The sequence below is a fragment of the Perna viridis genome, chromosome 7 (assembly GCF_037379345.1).
Source record: "Perna viridis isolate PV_CMFRI_1.1 ecotype Kerala chromosome 7, ASM3737934v1, whole genome shotgun sequence".
NCBI classification, from domain to species: Eukaryota; Metazoa; Mollusca; class Bivalvia; order Mytilida; family Mytilidae; genus Perna; species Perna viridis.
The window spans coordinates 14,798,020-14,817,973 of record NC_142451.1 but is presented as its reverse complement, the minus strand read 5'-3'; the positions used below and the strand labels follow the sequence as shown (position 1 = coordinate 14,817,973).

Here is a 19,954-nt window from a genome sequence, read left to right as displayed (position 1 = left end):
ATTTAATTTTATACATGGACTTCATCCTTTTTTGTTTTTTTTTTCATTTTATTTAATTTTATACATGGACTTCATCAACCTTTTCTCTCTTTTAATTTAATTTTATATCTGGACTTAATCCACCTTGTTTTTTTTTCATTTAATTTAATTTTATATATGGACTTTATCCACCTTTATGGTTAAATTTAATTGTACCATAATCTCTAATCCTGTCTATTCAGCTAAATGATGGAAGGATTGAAGGGTCATTTGTGTATCTAATCTTATGTTGATTAGAAATTGAATTTAAAACTGGGATATGTGTTTGGCTTATACAGGCCGGAATAATACTAGATCAATTATCCTTTTATATCATGAAAAATTATAGGCTTAAACCACTAAAAAATCAAACACACTGAATTATTGTTGTCAAAGCTTTCTGCATGTGACCATATTAATTCAATTTTTGTGCATACAGTTAGAACCTACTTTCTTAATCCAGATTAACATTGCCTAAGTCAGGGTGCCAAGTATTGAAGACAGTGACCTGATTATTTTTTCTATGGAAGCAAAATGAAATAAATCTCAACAATTTTTTATTCAACGAAACTTGTTTAGACATGTAACAAAAACAACAGATCCAACCAAATGACTTAAATATAAGCTCATTATAAAATATAAATAGTAACATCTGAAATTATTTTTCCTTTTCAGATTTAAACCTATCTTTTATAATAACGTATCTTACAGGTCTAAGAAAGACAGTTAACTGCACTTTGGACACTGTAAATACTTCACGATACAAAAGCAGTCCCTTTTGCAGAACTTTTTATGGAAAAGGTGATCTTGACCTTTGACTTACAAACCTTTAGCTGCTGTCATCTGTGTACGTATCATTACAACATATTGTGGGAACCTAAAGTTGTATTGCTTAACCAATTTAATATAAAAAAATATATATTTTCAGCAATGGTAGGCATTAATTTTTACTCAGCAAACTTCTCTGTCAATCTAGTTTCCATCCGTGTAAGTTTCATAGAAATCACTCCTGGAAAACCATCTTATTAGCATGGATACTTCTACTAACAAACAGGACAACAGAAAACCAAATCATATCCTCCCCGTCTTTGTGGACACATAAGCTGATGTGGTTAAATAAAATCATCACGCTTTATTAAATGAACTACTAATCCAAAAAGAGAAAAGCTTTATAAGAAGTTAAAATTAAATAATAATGTGGAACTTCATTAAAAATAAAAATTAAAATACATCACACACTTTTACTTTCCTTTGGTGAGGGTAATGAGATACGATTTCTAGTCATTATGTAGTGACAATGGTGAAGGACAGGGTCGTAGCTGCCTATACGCAAATACGCAGTTGCATACTTTCGTAAAAAGTAACAAAAATAAAAACACATTTTAAAGATGAAATAAAGGTTTTATGCAATGACTCACTGGGGGCCTTGAGCACCCCCCCACCCCAAAGACCCCTCGCCGTAATTTTGTGTACAAGTAAAACAGGCCTAGCTACGCCCCTGAAGGAGAAGAGAAAGGGAAGGTAATCTCCATTGATGACATTTGTAATTTCTACATCAACTCCCAGGGGCAATCATTCAGGATCGCTAACATCATAAATAACATAACAAAAAGTTTCAATAATCATTATTGTCACAGTAATATCATCTCACTGTCCTGGTAAATGCTCTGTCATCTTTTTCAGGAAGTCATTAGTTTGGTCAGCCAACTTCCGGCCATGATTTTTCTCCTCAACAGTTGCAGGCCTTACAGAAACACATTTGAAGCAGCATTTTTTGTAATCATATGTACCAATACACCTGTTAAAAGGTCAAAGTCACTAGTAAAACTTAAAGTGGCATGATTAAATTTAAAAACTAGAAAAACTGAACAATGCTTACTAACTTGATCCCCCCACCCCACACTCCTCTGTTTTTTAACATTCACCTTTCGGCCTTCATATTGATTTTGACCAAAATCTAAAATAAGAGGTCTACAATGGGAATATATAATAAAGATTCTGTGAAATGGCAAGTTAATGTTTTGTTATATGATAAAAGATGGGTCCCCTATGTCACCTATTCATAAATGTCAAGTTCATGTTTTGCTATATGAAACCCCAATCTGAATCCGATCCAAATTTAAATTTTGAACATTGGAACACGTAATCAAGATTCTGTGAACATTACATTCAATTTCTATCCAGTGGTGTAGTGGAAATAACATATAAGAGATGCCCTCCATAAAGGAAGGCATAAGGAAGGCAGTATGAACAAAGGAAGGAAGGATGGATGGACACTCCTATCACTACATAAATGTATATAAAATAAAGAAAAAGTTCTCTGGGAATACTGGTCTAAAATTCTTTAGAACAATGAACATTGTGGAAAAGAAACTGTAGTTATAAATTCAATTTTATTCATATTGTGTTTATTAGTATAACCATTTCAGTGGTGGATCCAGAAACTTAAATAAAGGGAGGAGATTCCTAAAGTCTAAAGTGGAGTGGGGCACCCCAGTGGTTTTCAATTGTTACTATTTAAATCAACCAATCATTTCCAGCATAAAAGTGGGGGAGGGGCAGGCCCCCTCCCTTGCATCCTCCAATGTATTTCATATAAACAGCTGATGTAGAACATGATACCCCTTTATTTCCCTTTATTTTGGTGTTTGAATTCCCAAGCCTTAGACAAAAATAGAAATAACAATGAAAAAAAAAAAAAGAAATAAAGGGAGGTTCTTCCCAACATGTTTTATGTATTCTTTGAGTTTCTTGCTTGCCACTGGTTTCTCTCTCCTGTAGTTTTTAATTTAAACACAACAAGTAGTTATTCAAACAAATATAAAAATCCTAAATTGGAGGAATAGTTGTACACCAAGAAAGGCCCATCAAAACTGCATATCAAAATATATCCATGAAATTTTATAAAGATATTGTAAAATCTAATGCCATTATTATTAATTTATTACCCACTATTCTTTACTTTTCCCCATCCGTCAGATATACCATCAATTAAGAAGTAGTCTTAGTAAGAATCATGCAAAATCTGAAAAATGTGATACACCCCAAAAAAGGCTACATATTTTTATTTTTGTAATTAGTGTTGTTTTATCGGTCAATACTATGAAATGTGTAATTATTCATTCAAATCTGCCAGCTCTTAGGAGATAATCAACATTGAAAATCCAGTAGATTATATTGTATTTGAGTGTCATTTGCAGAGTTATCTCCCTTAATTTGGAAATCTACAGTGCATTCTATGTAATTTTTATCTTCTAAGAACACAGGTAATTTGAAAAACCAAATGTTAATTTTTGTTTACTATGGCAAATCAAACAATATATCAAAAATAAAAATATGTAGGCTTTCCATCCATGAATCACATTTTGCATGATTCTTAGATGGAGTGCTAGTTTTCAGTTTAAACTACTATAATATATAATACCTGTGCCATTGTCCTCTGGTTAACTTAGGTAAACTTCTATCCTGTAAATATCATAGAATATGTATATCAATTTAGAAATCTATGAAACATATTACAAGTATCTAGGGTTGGTTTTGTAAATAAAATGCTGCTAGGCACTGATACAGGGCATATTCATACTTGTCTTAACAATCGGTGGTGGATCCAGAGTTTCAGGTATGGGGGGGCCCCCAAAAAAAATTCTATGAGTGCCTATAACTATTAGCCTATTTTAGGATATTGGAGCTTCAGCAGAATTTCTAGGAATTAATCATAGTTCAGATACAAGCAGAGCAAGTTTTGGGACATATTATATGAAAAGTTGAATTATCTCCCTTTGACAGAAGTTCTATAAATTCTATACTTAAAACAATGATGCAGTGTTTTCACACTATAAATCTTCTAATCCTAAGCCCTGCTAATTTAACAGGGTTGTTAAAAAAGTTCTTGGTTTTTCTAATAATGGCCAACCATTAAAATATCCTAAAAAGAAGCTCAGTAGGAAAACAATCACGGAATGTGACACAGTAATACATTTTACTAAATAAAAATCAGGAATTTAACTTACTATCTCATAAAATATACATTTCATATGTTGTTGTTCATCTCTCAGTATAAATTCCTTGTGGGTACAAGTGGAGTCCCAGACAACAGCTGAATCAATTATACCTATCAAGTAAAATAGACAATTCTTTGCCATTGTTGAATGTAAAAAATACTTTTTTGTTATGTAATGTTCAAGGACCAACACTGTAATTTTACCAAAATTTGCAGAACTGAACCAAAACATTTGCTCAATACTTAATTTGCAGGTAAATTAATCACTGGTCATTTACAAAATTGTATGTAGATTATAGGGAATGTCTACTACAGTTCCTGAACCTATCCATGCAACTATTTAAAGAATGGGTGACTGAATATTGACTGATAGTTAATGGATAAATAACCAATAACTGACGTCAAAATTTGTTGAGGTTGATGATGATGTGTTTAAGAATTTTGATTGGAACACATCTAATATTGTATGTTTACTTTAATCTAAAATATAAAAATTACAATCCGTACTTCATTTATAAAAAAAAGGAAACTGTAAAAGAAAAGTAATTATATTTATGTCTGATTCTTTTAAATGAGGGTTTACAGAACTTATTTTCATGTTATTTCAATGTAAACACAGTGACATATTCAGCTGGGCTGAGACTCCTCCCCATTTTTCCTACAAAAATTCATGCATATTACATGTGTATGAGCAAATAATAGCCTGGAAATTTTTTTTTTTTCTGTAGCCCTCTCAAGTTGATACCCTTTTCAAAATATCTTCAACTGTCCCTGTACCATATGCATTTTTAATTTTATATCAAAAATAGTATTTATTTAATTCAAGGATTAAACTTGTTTTACAAAATATTTGACATGTTGCTTTAAGTGGATTAATATTTTTATGTGAATTTGCAAGATTCTACATCATACATGTAATAGGTACAATCTATCTCCAATCATACATGTAATAGGTACAATCTATCTCCAATCATACATGTAACAGGTACAATCTATCTCCAATCATACATGTAATAGGTACAATCTATCTCCAATCATACATGTAATAGGTACAATCTATCTCCAATCATACATGTAAGAGGTACAATCCATCTCCAATCATACATGTAATAGGTACAATCTATCTCCAATTGCAAGAGAGCCTGATTACCACACTCATTCCTTTAAAAGTATCTGTAAAGTTTTACATACCAAAGACTTCAAATATCATATGAATGCTATCTCTGTACTTTGTCCAATATGCAATTCTTGACAAGGATGATGTCATTACATGTAAACTGGAATCAATCTTTCTCTTCACTGACTTTGGTTTAACCTGAAAATGAAACAGACAATGGTAAAGTTACTTTTGTTGAAAGAGGATCAATGAAATAAGAAAGGAAACCATAACTATGGCATGACAGTTGGTAACTACTAACAAGAGGCTATAAAAAGCATAATTTCATCACCTGGCTTTTATCATGTCAAAAGAAAAACATGAAAAAATAAATGCTTTAATAATTGTGTCATTCATCTACTATGAGAAAACAAACAAAAAAATCATTTACCCTTTCCTTTGGTATCTCTAGTGATTGCATTTTATTGGAAAATGTATTAGATGTGCTTGGAAATACAGATCCTCTAGCAGGACTTCTATCTATTGGCAATCCACCACCAATGGTCTGAAATCTAAGAAAAAAAAATACAAATTTTACTGTGAAATTACTTTTTTGTGGGTACCAATTTTTGTTGTTTATGGAAAAATGTACATTATTCAATTTGTGGAACTGACATATCCATCTTACAAGTTAATGGGAAATTTCCTTTTCATTAGGAACCCAATTTTGTGTTTTACAAAACCCTGAAAATTGATACACCACGAACAATATACTTTCACAGAACAAAAGAAAGTTGTCAAGGTCAAGTGAACACCAAATAATTTTTAACACTAGTTTTTTTCTTCAGTAACTTCAATAGTAATACTGTATATTGGTGAAATTTTAAATTGAAGTCCATCATAAATAAGGCACTTTAAATCTGTTAGTGACCAGAATTTGTTGAGTTATTATTAAGTATCACATAATTATCTTTATTTTTTCTAGTCTTTTCAATAAGTAAGTAGTCCAGCCCTGAAGCTAGTGAAGATGATGGTGAACCTGTAAGAATTCCACAAACAGGTCAATAATTAAGGTCTTTCCCTACATGGAAAGACCTTTTTGTTTTTCTTATGTTTTTTTCCAACATTTACTTTGACATGGCCCTTTTTTGTCATATTTCAAGTTATCACTTCCATATTTAGACCATCGATAGACCTTATTTAAGACTATTAAAGGCTGACCCTATGAAGGATTTCATTGTCCCTTATAAAAGTTATCTTCCTTTTATTGATGTCTTTTTCGATATAGCCCCTTATTCATTTTTAAATATTAAAAATATATATATATTTTAAATATTATAAAAAAAGCTCTGACTTTACCCAAAATTTTTTTTCAATATGTTGCATATCTTCTGCAAATTATCATACCTTCTAATATGACATGCTTCAAAGCTCTTTAGACCACAGCCACGGTAAAAAAAATGATAAACATATGACCAACATTTTGTGCAACACATAGGTTGCATCTATTCAAAAATATGAAAACACCAGTCCGCAGTGCTTGCCTTTAGCCACTAGCTCAAAGCTTAGGGCTAGTAAAAATTGATTTGGGCTAGTGAAATTATCTGTACATTTCTTGTTTCGGGCTAGTTGAATCCTATACAGTCCTCTATTATTCGGGCTAGTCATTGAGAATAGTGAAGGAAAGGACTGTATGTCCTATTAGAACCAAAAATAAAATCATGGAAACTCCATTTTATTGTTGTTTTACCACGGGGTGGCCATTTGTCTTTATTAAACCACTTGTTATCGCTAGGGGTAAAGCAATGCATTATAAATGGCCTGCCTGTGGTAAAATATTGATAAAATTGAGTTTCTGTGATTTATATCTTAAGTTTTCAGATTTGAAAAGTCTTTTTTGGATCTATTGAAATTGATGTTTTTAAGAGCAGGGGTACATTTTTCAAAATCCCCAATTTTTTACAAAGAATGAAATATCTGCTTGAGTACATGTTTATTGACAAAATTATTATATCAAGGACCAATATAAAAAAAGCAATGAAACTACAACAACTTGAAAGAAATCGGTTCGGTAAGGGGAAAATTTAACCTCAAAAACAATGTCTACATGAAGAAAATTTTATGTTGTTTCTCCAGCTCTTTAATGTATTTTATATTAGATTTGATTGGTTTATGGTCATAATTTGAACATATACAGTCATATATGCCCTTCAAACTTGGCTGAAACTGGGAAAATCTGTTAAAAAGGCTGGTAAACACCAAATTTTGTGCAGATTTTCACTCTTTTAACAATGGTCACATGCATGTTGACTCTTGCTTCATAAATTTTGTGTATAATTGTCAGTTACAACTCCTGCAAAAATAACTTGAGTCAACAAAAGTGTGGCCATTTCTGTTCTACACAAAAACCATCTTAAAAATTGCAGAAATGTTAAAAGTTTTTGTTAAAGTTACATAAATGCATACTGTTATTCCTGGAATAATGCCATAAATCTTGTCAAAGACACCTTATATTCAGTGTTTGCGAACATTTTACTATTAACTACTACTACCTAGAAATCAGCTTTAATCGATTTGTCAAAAATGCCTTAATTAAGAGGTCAAAAAGGGGTCCTTACTGAACTTTCTCCTTCTCAAATTTTACATTGGTTTTGTATATTTTATATTTCATCAGTTCAAATAATTGATATTGCATCATTTTTTTCAACTTCGTGGAAGGGGGTCATGCAATATATCATTTTTAAGGTCTAAATTAGCACATTTTAAAAATCAAAGTTTCAAACCCGATACTTCATACATGTTAGAAGGTAGAAGGATAGGGTCATTAAGTTCAAATATTAAAAGTTCTTTGAAAGTAAGATTGTCACATATCAAATGAAGGGCTTTAAAGCGTACATCAGAAATATCCATGTTTTGTCCCCCAAAAAATGGGTTGCCCAATGGGTGGGGTCAATGAGTGCAGAAACTAAAATGTTTTATATAGTTAGGTTGACAGATATCAACTGAAAGGTCTTAACAAGTACACCACAAATATATTTTTTTTTAAACAAATAAGAATCTCATTGGGGTTGAAAAGTGGAAATGCTGAAGTTCATAGAAAGTAGAGTAGTTGCACATCAAATGACAGGCCATTAAGTGTACATTACAAAATATCTTGATGAAAACCTCAATATGGTGACATTTGACAAGGTTACCATGTGCAAAAAGGAAATTGTTGTAAAGATTAATTTGTTGTTTACCAAACCAAAGGTCTTCAGATGAGCATTACAACGAGAAAGCTTTAAATGTAAAGATTTTTCAATAGTTTCTATTCAAGTTTTTTTTTCTCTAAAATATTGTGTGGATCAAATAGTTGACTTTAGAATGTTTATCCAAATTTCACAAAGTCTCTGGTTGTAAAAGCCACTGATTCCTGAAATTTTTTTCCAACCATGTTATAATTTAGCCAAAACGTTTGAAACTAGAGCCAGAGCCTCTAGAAAGCCTGAATTGCTCATAATCACCTGGTCAAAAAGTCTTTAAGCCTAAAGCAATTTACCCTTCTGTACTATTATAAGAAACAATTAACCATAAAGAACATTCTAGTTTTCCACCCAGTTTCCAAATTATAAAATAAATCTTTCAGTCATTTTTTGGCTCTTCAAGGGCAATATTAATTCAAACATCAATTGACAGATCTTTATGACAGTTTCAGCATAGGTCTGTCTCACCATGGTGATCAACTTCACATCAGAATTAGCTTAACCCATTGCTTTTTTTTAGTTATTTAAAAAATCTTCTTTTTGACACATATGGTCTACTTTTAATAAAGTGGCTGTGTTTTTGCCAGATCAAAAATCTCCACATACAGATCGTTAAAGACATCTTAAGGAACATTCATGAAAGTTGGATTAGATGAACTGCAATGGTTTAAATGAAGAATGAGAAGATTTTTGAAGTCAGGAATGTAAAAATTGGCAAAAATTCCATCTGAGGGTAAATAACTCCAACATCGGTCAACAAATCTTTATGAGCTTCAGCATAGGTCTGTTTCACCCTGACAATTGATTTTTAGATTATTTCCAAAAATCTTCAATTTGACCCCAATGATCAATTTTTAGTAACAGATGCCATATTTTTTGTACTGGATCAAAATCTCTGCATAGACTGTTCAGGATATCTTAAGGGCAATTAGTACCAAGTTTGGTCACAATCCATTCAGATATTTCATAAGAAAAGACTTTCAACGTTTAAAATGTAAAATTTTGTGAAAAAAATCCCATTTCTGGACCTATAACTCAAACATACATCAACAAATCTTTCTGAAAATTTTGGCATGGGTCCATCTCATCATGCTGAATTATATTTCCTCCCAGATTTTGGCTATACCCAACAGTTTTTGAGTTATTTGTAAAATTCTGCAATTTGACCACTTGGGTCCATTTTTGTGTGGGTGGCCATGTTTTTAGACTTTTAGCCAGATAAAAAATACCAACACAATGATTGTTAAAGATACCCTAAGGAAAATTCAAGCAAAGCATGATTACAATCTGTCCAGTTTCTGAGCAGATGTATGAAAAAGTTTGCAGAGGACTGACATGAGAATGACAGACACATACCGCAATAGTTCACATGGCACTTGACTTCCAGCCAAGTGAGCTAATAATTTAAGAAAACAATGAACTTAACAGATTAATGATGCACTAAATGAAATCTATTTCTTCCACTTAAGTAATGTGGCAGTATGGTGAAAGAAAATAAAATAACTTATTTGAGTATTATTTGAAGACAACATATGACTTTTAGGGTTAACTAAAATAATCTCCAGGTTTCAGAGGAAATGTTTGAAAAAGTTAACAGATGACTGACATGACGATGAAAGATACATATGGCAATAGCTCACATGGCACTCAGGGCCAGGTGAGCTAACTAAAATAATCTCCTGCCCCCAGCACCACAAAACTTGAAAAATTACTTAAGTCTGTGAAAATTTTTAAATGTTTGTGACATCATCGATTTCAAAGATATTGATTGGAGTTACCATGGAAGTTAGGAATATCGTCAGACTTAAGTATTTTTTTTCACTTTTGTGGCACTGGGACCTGTGTTTTCAGTCATCCTCTCATCACTTCTTCAGGTCAATATTTAAAAAATTTCTACCAGGACCCAATTCTTCTGTAAACTGAGGAAAATTTAGAAATTATCTCAGAGAACCAAGAAGTTAACTTAAAATTGTCTTTAAACATGTCTAACTGATCTGAGAAAACTTGCCTGTCTTGCTCTGCAATAGAGGTTCTCTTTTGTAGATTGCCTTGTTGATATCTTTTAGAATACTGTGGGTTATTTCTGTTGTGAGAAAAACTTTGAGCTCCAAGATAATTTTGCTGGTTAGAATTTTGAAAATGACTGTTGTTCTTATTATTCTGATAAGATTGAGAAGGATAGTTTCTTTTGGAGTTGTAAATCTGATTCTGTTGCACAGTACTTTGTTGGTTAATATTAGATACATAGTTAGGTCTACTGATGTTTGGTCTGCTCATCTGTGATGTAAGGACTGCATTCTGCCTGTACCCTAAAGAGTTTCCTTGTTCCAAATCTCCACATTCCTGTTTCAATGTTTTTTGTTGCCCATAATTTGGATTACCTCCCTTGAACAATGAAGAAGCTGCCCCTGTTTGATTTATGGATGTTGCTACTGTTCTAGAGTTGTCATAGTAATTCTGTGTATTCTCCTGTCTGTTATTTCTAGCTTGGTTTAAATGTATAGGGTAAGAACCAGAATTTTGTTGCATTGAAGACGAAAATCTCTGAAAACCATGACCTGAAATAAAATTTAGTTTTTTTAAGTTGAAGTAATTATTTGCATATAGTAATATATTTTTGTTTTAAGGTATGGTCTACTGATCAAAGAAACAATGAAATCTAAGCTGACCTCCTTTAGACTAAGGGATTCGTTCAGTAAAGGCAGATGTTTTGTTTGTACAGGTTCCAAACATACATAATCTGATATGAAGGTACTTCTAAAGATATCTAGTTTCCACAGATTTTCTTGTATGGTTTGGTTTATTTAGACAGGTTTCACTGTCTTTTTTCAACAAATTGTCTTCAGTATAATTAAAATATAACTTGAACCATAATATCCTCTTTTTGGCATTATTGACAAGGCTGCCATTTTTTTGTATAGGAAAAAGTTGCAATATTTATAACTGCAATTTAAATTGGATGAACTTTTTCAGCATTATTTTTTTTTTTTAACTTAACTGCTGCATTTGATACCGAACATTTTCTTATCAAATAAATTTTGAAGATATTAGCAATAAACTAAGAGACTCTACACTATATGCAAAGGACTTCATGTTTTTACTTTCCAAAATGGAATGCCATACTTGCACAGTACTACATATGAGTTGTAAATGGAAACAGTGCAGGTATGAAATCAGAGTAAACCAATCATTTGGTTGACATGTTAAATTTATAAACATTAAGTTTATAATCATTACCAATGTCAGAAACAACTTTGATGAAAAAAACCTGATAATTGCAAATTGGCTCATATCTTAAAATTAGAATTGCATAACTTTGAAAAAAGTCTATTATTAAGCATTAGTACCAAACTTTTCACCCCTCAAACTCTTTCCATCAAACTGCAAAAAAAGTCATAACTGGAATTAAAGTCATGGTGTCATTTCAGTAATATCCATGTCCATAACTAAATCAAAAATCAATGTAAACCACCAAAAATACATTCACATACAAAATTTAACCTTCAAATCTAACCTAAAAAAATCTAAAAAAACTGTTTGTTGCTGCAGGGTAGAAGCCCAATGACTGACAAAAAAAAATTATACACATTGGCACTATAGGGAATGGATATTTCCACAAAAAATGGAGGTGGTATTATATATACATTTACATGTATATGTCAGCTTTACCTGTGTATTTTTGTTGATTTCCTGCTGCCCCAAAACCACCGACTGGCATTAAATCTGAAAGTATTACAGGCAAGTATGTTAAAACAATTATTTATGAATTGCATTCTTGTTAGTCAGAAATATCTGCTTTATAGGATGGGATTTCTAATGTCAAATTATTCAAAGACCATGTAAATGCTCAGTCTTCATGGACTTCATTTCAATTTTCAGCCTTCTCATTTGTCCTGTGTGTAGCAGTGTGTTGAATAATGGACCTAAAACTATGTTAGTGGGTTGTAGTCCAACATTGTAGCCCAACGGCTTGTACAACCACATCACTTCAGGCTCTAGGTATTTCCTATCAATCTATCTATAAAATTGCCTCCCTACATTTTTTCGTTATTCTAAAATGCACATAATATTAATCAAGATTGTCAACTCCACAACGTAAAGAGAGAAAATGAGGATACCACTGAATATTACAGATAAAAACATGCCTATATTTCTGTTTGAACTTTGCTTTGTATCTTGAGGGTCAGCTATGAAATCTTGTCGAGGTCTTTTCCTGTGGTTAAAAATTGGAGCTGGTGCAAATTTTCCACTCTCCTAAAACACACAACAGTTGAATTAAATATTTATGAGACAACATTAATAAAAGTTCTCAATGTACATATCCTATCATTCATTTCTTAAGAAGACTATTATTTAGTAAGTTACAATTTGGTTCTAATATATTAGTATTTTAAAAATATTATTGATATGAAATAATTATAATAATTATAAAATAATTTTTGGAAAATGAATATCAATTTTACACTATTACAGCACAGAATTATTAAGTAAATATACAGAGTTTATTTGGAAATAACCAAGCATTGTATTTTAAATGTATCTAGACGAAAAAATTAGGCAAAATTTAATAAAAAGCTTTGCCACAAGCACAGTCATGATACATCCATTGCTTGTGAAAAAAAAACAAAGAAAAAAACAAAAAAAACAACAATAAATGTTTTTAAAATAACACAGGGTTGTACGGGATGTCATACTAAGTATATCCCGACTCATTCTTGCTCAGTAAAAAGTTTATATAAGAGACCAACACAAAATGCTAACAATATGTTTTATATGGCACCAAATTAAAGCAATAATTCTGATTAAGGGAGCAAAGATTTTTGCAACCAAACACGTCAATACATAAATTGAAAATTTCAAAGTTCCATAAAAAAGAGAGAAACAAAAAATGTTACAATATGTTTCAGCATTCACGGTATAATGTTTCTCTAAAATAAATTCCCCATATTGGTTCTTTCTATGGGCTATAGCATCAAATTGTATGGAAGTGTTGGAAGGCAGTGTTTTGTGACCCAACCACTCATACATATTTTCAAAGGATTAATGCACCTACTGAATTCCCATCATAGAGCACAAAATGTGAAAAAAAAAACAAACAACCCTTTTATACAAAATAATTCAATAAAAATTCAATTACTCAAAAATGTAATAATCATCAACAAAAAGTACACAGATCTTCAGATTAAAATAACTAACAAGTGTGTAAAGTTTTATGCAATAATCATAAATAGTTTTTGAGATAAGGTGTGACATGTAAAAATAAACCATCCCCTATTTGAGTTAAAAAGTCCTTTAACTCAAAAAGTTTGAATCTAATTTTCACCAAAAGGTATACAGACCATTTGACCACCATAAAAAATGACTTTATTAATCTTGAGTTACAGTGTGACATGTGAAAAATAATCATAAATTGTTTCCTATTTTATTTACAAAGTCCTGTAACTCAAATAGTTTTAATCTGATTTTCACAAAAAAGTATACAGACTGTTTGACCATCATAAGAAATAGCTATCTTAAGTTTCAAGAAGTTTGGATAAGTTGGTCTCAAGTTACAGTGCGACATGTTTACAATGGACCAAGGGACAGACAGATGGATAGACGGACATTTGTATACCTTAGTATAGGTTTCGTCAAAATTTTGACAGGCATACAAAAATTTTAAAAAAATATATGCTGCCATGGACAGAATGCGATGATTTCCACATTACTTATCAAAGAATTATCTTAACTCTGGCTGCAGCTTGAAAAGAAAACTTGCTAAGTTAACATAAAAACCCTGCTCCCTTACTTGAGGTGAAAATAGGCAAAGAATCACCCAATGCATCATCCTAAATAGAACTCTAATAAAAAATCGGTATCTGCAAACTGTATTGAAATATTCTATCATCTTACTATTTATTTCAGGAATAACTGTTATATTTTTTCAGTCTATGAGGAAATAACCTCAATCATGTGGTGCACACTACCTGTGTAGCATGTTATTATAACCAAGACAATTGATACGGTATCTCATGCCTGGCCATTAGGATGAGTTGAGTGGGGAATCTAACTCAGGATAGAGGGATCAATATATTTATGTTCATCATAGGATTATGTCACTTGTAGCAGTACATACAGGCATTTATAAGTTCTACATTTTAATATATATTTCTATCCAAGAATGTCATATAGTTCAGGTTAACAATTAAAAACTAATATAGCAAATCATATCATTAATAAGTTTTCATTATTTATGAATTCAAACTTCACTGTGTCCAAACCAAGACTAAACTAACTGTAATGAAATCTTCACAAACTAGCCTGCTCATTTGGGTTATGTTTTAACATTCAAAAACATTCAAAGACAGGAAGTTAAATATAAAATGAGTCATGACAGAATAAGCTGGTCTATCAATAAGAAATTAAGAAACCCACATGAGCAGGCTATTTGGTGAAGATTTCATTACAACTGGTTGTGAAATGGCTTCCACGGGTGTTTCAGGAACAAATTCAACAATCCACTTCTTATGTGTCTTTGTCCAAGAGGGAGATTTAGCTGCATTCACAGAAATTTTAATTTTCAACTTTAAATCCTGATAAATTACCTCAACTCTTGTTAAAACATGTTTATATATGTTAATATGTTAATATTTAGAGTGAGACTTCCTGTTTAAGAATTTCCGAAGGTTAACACCTGTTTGCAAAAATGTAGTATTCACAAAAAATAAAAATGGGGCTGGCTTCTGGCATTTTATCCCTACCACAGCCCAGGAAGCTTCTTCATTGATTTTTTCATAGGAGCTGGATATCCAATTAAAAAATGTTGTATAAATCTCTGAAATATACCACTTTTGTGAAATGACTCACCCCCGGATTTCAGAGCTTCTGTATTCACACATATTACAAACAAGCTCATGTGAATTTGTCTTGCCTAAACTTTTTATTTAGATAAATCGTTTCTGCTGGAGTATCAAAAAGCAATATGAACATGAAACCCCCTTCAATACATGTTTGCTTTTTCCAACAACAGTTAGTCATGAAAGTTGCAGACGACAGAATGAACATTCATTATCTAACACAGGAAAGGCGACGTGAACAAATATTCATTGTAAACCGCATTTACAGACAGTATCATGGCTATCAAATTGAATCATAACAAACGTGAAAAAGAAAATACTGATATAAATGAAGTCTGCAATGCATTGCATTAAAAGGAAACCAACGTTTTACCATTTCACTTCAAGCATGTGAGTATTGTGACTTCACATAGAAGAAGGCTTTCTAGTCTTCTCGGCCATAAAGCGTTTCGGCTAAAGTACTTTTCGGTCGTGGTTCCATAATAAATTGTTAAAAAAAGTTGCGTTCCGGTTGTTGCGCTTATCGCTCATCCTCGTGCATATTGTGTCGGTCGTTTGCCACAAGAAATATAAGGAATAAATATGCACAAGTCAAATTGTTCGTGATTCATCCCTTCTGATCCACAGCAACATTTTGATTTGGCAGAGTTGAACTTTATGGTTTGTATGTTTCAAGTAATAATTTTTATTTCCGTAACATTGTACTTGTATTTATATTATTTGTTTTTATTGCATATACTTGTATGATTAGTACAGGTCAATTTAATACCTATTTCAGCTGTAGTCTAAGTTCATGGGTATCTATTGGTCGTTTTCACGGGTCAGTGTTCAGGGTCATTTTTCTAATTTCGGCGGGTTTCCTTTGTTCAGTTTTAAGTGTGCAGTGCTTATTGAAATTTGCCAGTCTAGTTTGGAGATCATTTCTGTATTTAAGGTTTGTGCATTTACTTTAACCTCACTAATATGCTTTCCCAGACAGCATTCCTACGTTGGGCCAACGTTGGTTCAACGGAGTCATTTACATTGGGCCAACGTAGGATACCCAATGTTGGTCCAACATTGTAAGTGCAAAGAGAGCCAACGTTGACCCAGCGTAATGCCAACATTGACCCAACGAATCCCCAATGTTGGTCCAGCATAAGCCCAACGTTAACCCAACCACATGGCCAGACGATTGTATTCCTTAAGATGTTAGAACATAATTTTATTATGTATTTCCTGGTCATGTCGCAGAGTGCTGATGCTGTGCACTCCTACAGAGTAAGTGCCCCCATTTCCCCATTTTCAGTTTATCATATAAATTCTTTACAATAAGCACATACCAATGACAAACTGATTGTAGTTTACAAGATTTAAACAAGAAAATCTACTATAAAACCAGCAGATAATACGAGCATCGGTATACTAATCATTGAAAATTTGCATTTTTTTTTAATAGACATATGATAAAACCTGTCAATGTTTTGTGTTTAGAATGAATTTACATTGAAAATATGTATACATTTGTTTAAAATGAAATACAACTTTTGTTTTGAAAAGGTGTATTGTAGTCTCAGTTACAACGCTGCATAAGGGGAGGATAATCATGTTACACTGTTGTTATCATAAATTAGCAGGCGGGTAGCTGAGGCCAAATTGAAGTGTAGGCAAAATTACGGACGGCAGGGGGTCTGGGGAAGCCCCCCCCCCCCGAAGCTCCACGGAAATAGCGTTTTAGAGCATCATTTATGTCTCTCTTGGATGTATTTTATCTAAAAAAAAAAAGGGCAAAATTAAGTGCAAGCAAAAGCTTTTTTGCCTAACGGCAGCTACGCGCCTGATTAGATTTGGTTATTCATAATAATTATTTTGTATATAAAAAGTTCTAAATATTAAATGGAATACTTGTTGCATGAATATTAAACATGCAGTTAACAGAACTCAAAGAGCCAACAGTACTTTTTTGAAAGAAGTAAAATTATATTAATAAATATTTATATTTTGGTTTTTCAATGTTGGGCCAACGTTGGCCCAACTTAGTATCGCAGTTTAGATGCAACACAATATTTGCTTTCATACATCCTGATTTGATTTCTAGTTTTACTTTCTTGAGACCGACTTACATTTTAGCATCGAGAATAATATTAAGTCTTTTTTTAACATGTTTGTTACCAAAGTCGTTTCGATGTTGGTTCAATGTTGGTTCAGTGTTGGCTCACTGTTGGCTCTGGGTTGGACAAATGTAGAATAATGCAAATAACGTTATCATGGTTTTTAATTAAAAATCAAAATTTAACAATACTCTCACGCAGAATTCGCTTCTAAAACAAGTTTTTAAAGAGAAGCATGAAATGAAATGGTTGTTCAAATATAGTAAGGCCAACGTTGGACCAACGTTGGGCCAACGTAGAACTTTTTTGATATGAAAGTATTTAAAATTTCAAAATGTTGTGTTTAATCATTTGGTTGTCAAGTAAAAACCATTTTGGTTAAAAATAAATCATGAAGAAACATTTCCATAACTACGGTCTACTAAAATGGACCAACGTTGTCTTGTCAACGCCAACTAAAAGCCAACGATTCAACCATCAGCCAATGTTGGCCAAACGGAGGCATGCTGTCTGGGTTTCTTCTGTGTAATTGTTACGAATGAATGAATTAGTTTAATAGATCGTTCGGCGTATGCAAAGTGCGTGTTACTGTGCGTTTATGGTATTAAACTAGTTTACAACTTAAATCGGCAATGGTATCAAATGAATTTCCCGTAAAAGCTCTAAATTCATTTTGATCACTTTATAAATGTTCAATGTGTAAATAGTTGAATATATCAATTGCCGCAAATAAAGATGATTCAGAATGAGTCTGTTTATTTTAACATTAAACTAGAGTCAAACCTCGGTATCTCCAACTCCAATGGACCATTGGAATGTGTTCGAGTTATCGGGAGTTCGAGAAATTGAAAGAGTAATCAAGGGAACCAAGGTTATAGCGGTAATCAAAAGAATGTAATCCAGGGACAATGACCCGACATGGAAAACAGACATACACAACAAAAAACATAAAGTAACTTAAAAGTTGAAGTTTGTAGATTTCCGGATATTTTTCGTTGCTGGTCCAAGTGCGACTTTATCGTTAGAAATTGCTTACACTACGAAGTTTTGTTAGCTCTAATATTTTTCATTCGCTTTCGGAAGATTATGTTGATTTGTTGAGATAAAAAATACTGTTGGCTTAAAAAAAAAAATCAGAGTTCGAGTTCCATGGTCAAGAATTTGATGACATTAAATTTTCTTTTGTTTTCATCATGCCGACTTCGGAACATTCTCGAACTTCAATCAATACTATGTTAGATTAAAACTATCGAATTAGTTATGACTTAAATATTACCTGTAATAAACTGAAATAATATTTTGAGTAATGATAGGTTTTCAGTTTTTCACACCTTTTATTACCCAAGCTGACAAAATGGCTGACGCGTGAGGTTTATTCTCTTACATTTATTACCGAACGGACCGACTAGTCAGTTCGAGAGTTCGAGAAACCGAAGTTCGAGAAATCCAAGGTAATTTACGTTGATTACATGGGAGAAAAGTTTCGGCCTTTAAATTGTGTTCGAGAAATCCCGGGTGTTTGAGCCATCCGAGTTTGGGCGAGTAAAGTTCGACTGTTCTTTATGAATTTCGTGTGGTGCATTTATTTCATTTTACTGCATTATTTATGAATCTATCGTTTGTTCTCTTTATGTGGCCATTACACATGCAAGATGAATTAGTTGTTAATTATGAATCTATCATGTGTTCTCTTTATGTGGCCATTACACATGCAAGATGAATTAGATGTTATTCACAAAGCATTTGCATCTCATGCAGGGTATGTAGATCATGTAACATTTTTACCATTTTGTCAATTTTGTATAAGTAGTTCTAGTTAAAGTCGCTAGAATATCGTTAAGTTCTGTTTTATTTACATTATGCATTATTTTTTGGCCTATATTTTACAGTAAATCTGAATTTTTGCTGTATTTGATAACGAGATGCATTTACGAAAGACGTGCATTTTATTTTTGGTATGTTTCATGTTAAGTTCAGAATACAAAGTAACTATTTTGAACCTTATGTAAAAGTCATTGAAATAGCATATTATACATGTATGTATTGAACTGTGTACTATGATAGAGAATCCTATACTTTCTCTACGATTTGATAATTTAACATATTTTACATCTTTATTGTTAAATTGCACTAAGTATTCTTTATCATTGTTTCGGTGCTTTTATTGTGAATTGCAAATTATGTACGGAATAAAAGAATCCAAATCACCTGTACTTAGTTACTAGATGCCTGTTACAGTTGGCCACAAGAAATATAAGGAATAAATATGCACAAGTCAAATTGTTTGTGATTCACATCCACAGTAACATTTTTGTTTGGTTTTTAAACTATTTTTTTTCTCCTTCGACATTTTCAAGTCCGAAATCGATACAAACGTTAATATTACTTTCGCCCAGATTCAAAAAGCTTAATTTCAACGCTGTTATTCTTAGAAATTGGTATATAATCTTCATAGAGTTTATTATCTCTTTTTTGTTGATAAAAGCTGCAAAATTTTTCAATGGTACAGTATTTAGATGGAAGAAAACGTTTTCTCCTGGTCATAAAACGGCTCTGTCGCCGATTATAAGATAAGATAGTTTTAATCTTCAGAGTTTAATAAAGAGAGAAGACCTTGATAGAACTACAAAAGATCTTGTTACGACCAATGATATGGAGATAATGGTGACTGC

At 32.2% G+C, this 19,954-nt stretch overlaps 1 protein-coding gene across 2 annotated transcripts; it reads right to left on the bottom strand.

The window, feature by feature from the left end:
* Positions 1-558: 558 nt before the first annotated feature.
* Positions 559-15,707, bottom strand: LOC148611486 (uncharacterized). 2 transcript variants are annotated; one of them, XM_088592083.1, is made up of 9 exons: positions 15,566-15,707; positions 12,502-12,610; positions 12,026-12,079; positions 10,365-10,914; positions 5,566-5,686; positions 5,210-5,333; positions 4,029-4,129; positions 3,443-3,483; positions 559-1,816 (listed from the first exon to the last, which is right to left on the bottom strand). In XM_088592083.1, the coding sequence occupies exons 1-9, from the start codon at positions 15,566-15,568 to the stop codon at positions 1,666-1,668; spliced, it is 1,254 nt and encodes a 417-aa protein (XP_088448209.1). In that variant the 5' UTR covers positions 15,569-15,707; the 3' UTR covers positions 559-1,665. The 2 variants fall into 2 exon arrangements, with proteins under 2 accessions (XP_088448209.1, XP_088448210.1); XM_088592084.1 differs by having other exon boundaries at positions 15,559-15,594.
* Positions 15,708-19,954: the final 4,247 nt, after the last annotated feature.

Coding starts and splice junctions, on each gene's coding strand:
- LOC148611486 (XM_088592083.1), bottom strand. Junction 5,687..10,364: donor TCTATTGCAGAGCAAGACAG/GCAAGTTTTCTC, acceptor TTTTTTTCTTAG/ATTTCAGACCATTGGTGGTG. Junction 5,334..5,565: donor TAGAGATACCAAAGGAAAGG/GTAAATGATTTT, acceptor TTTCATTTTCAG/GTTAAACCAAAGTCAGTGAA.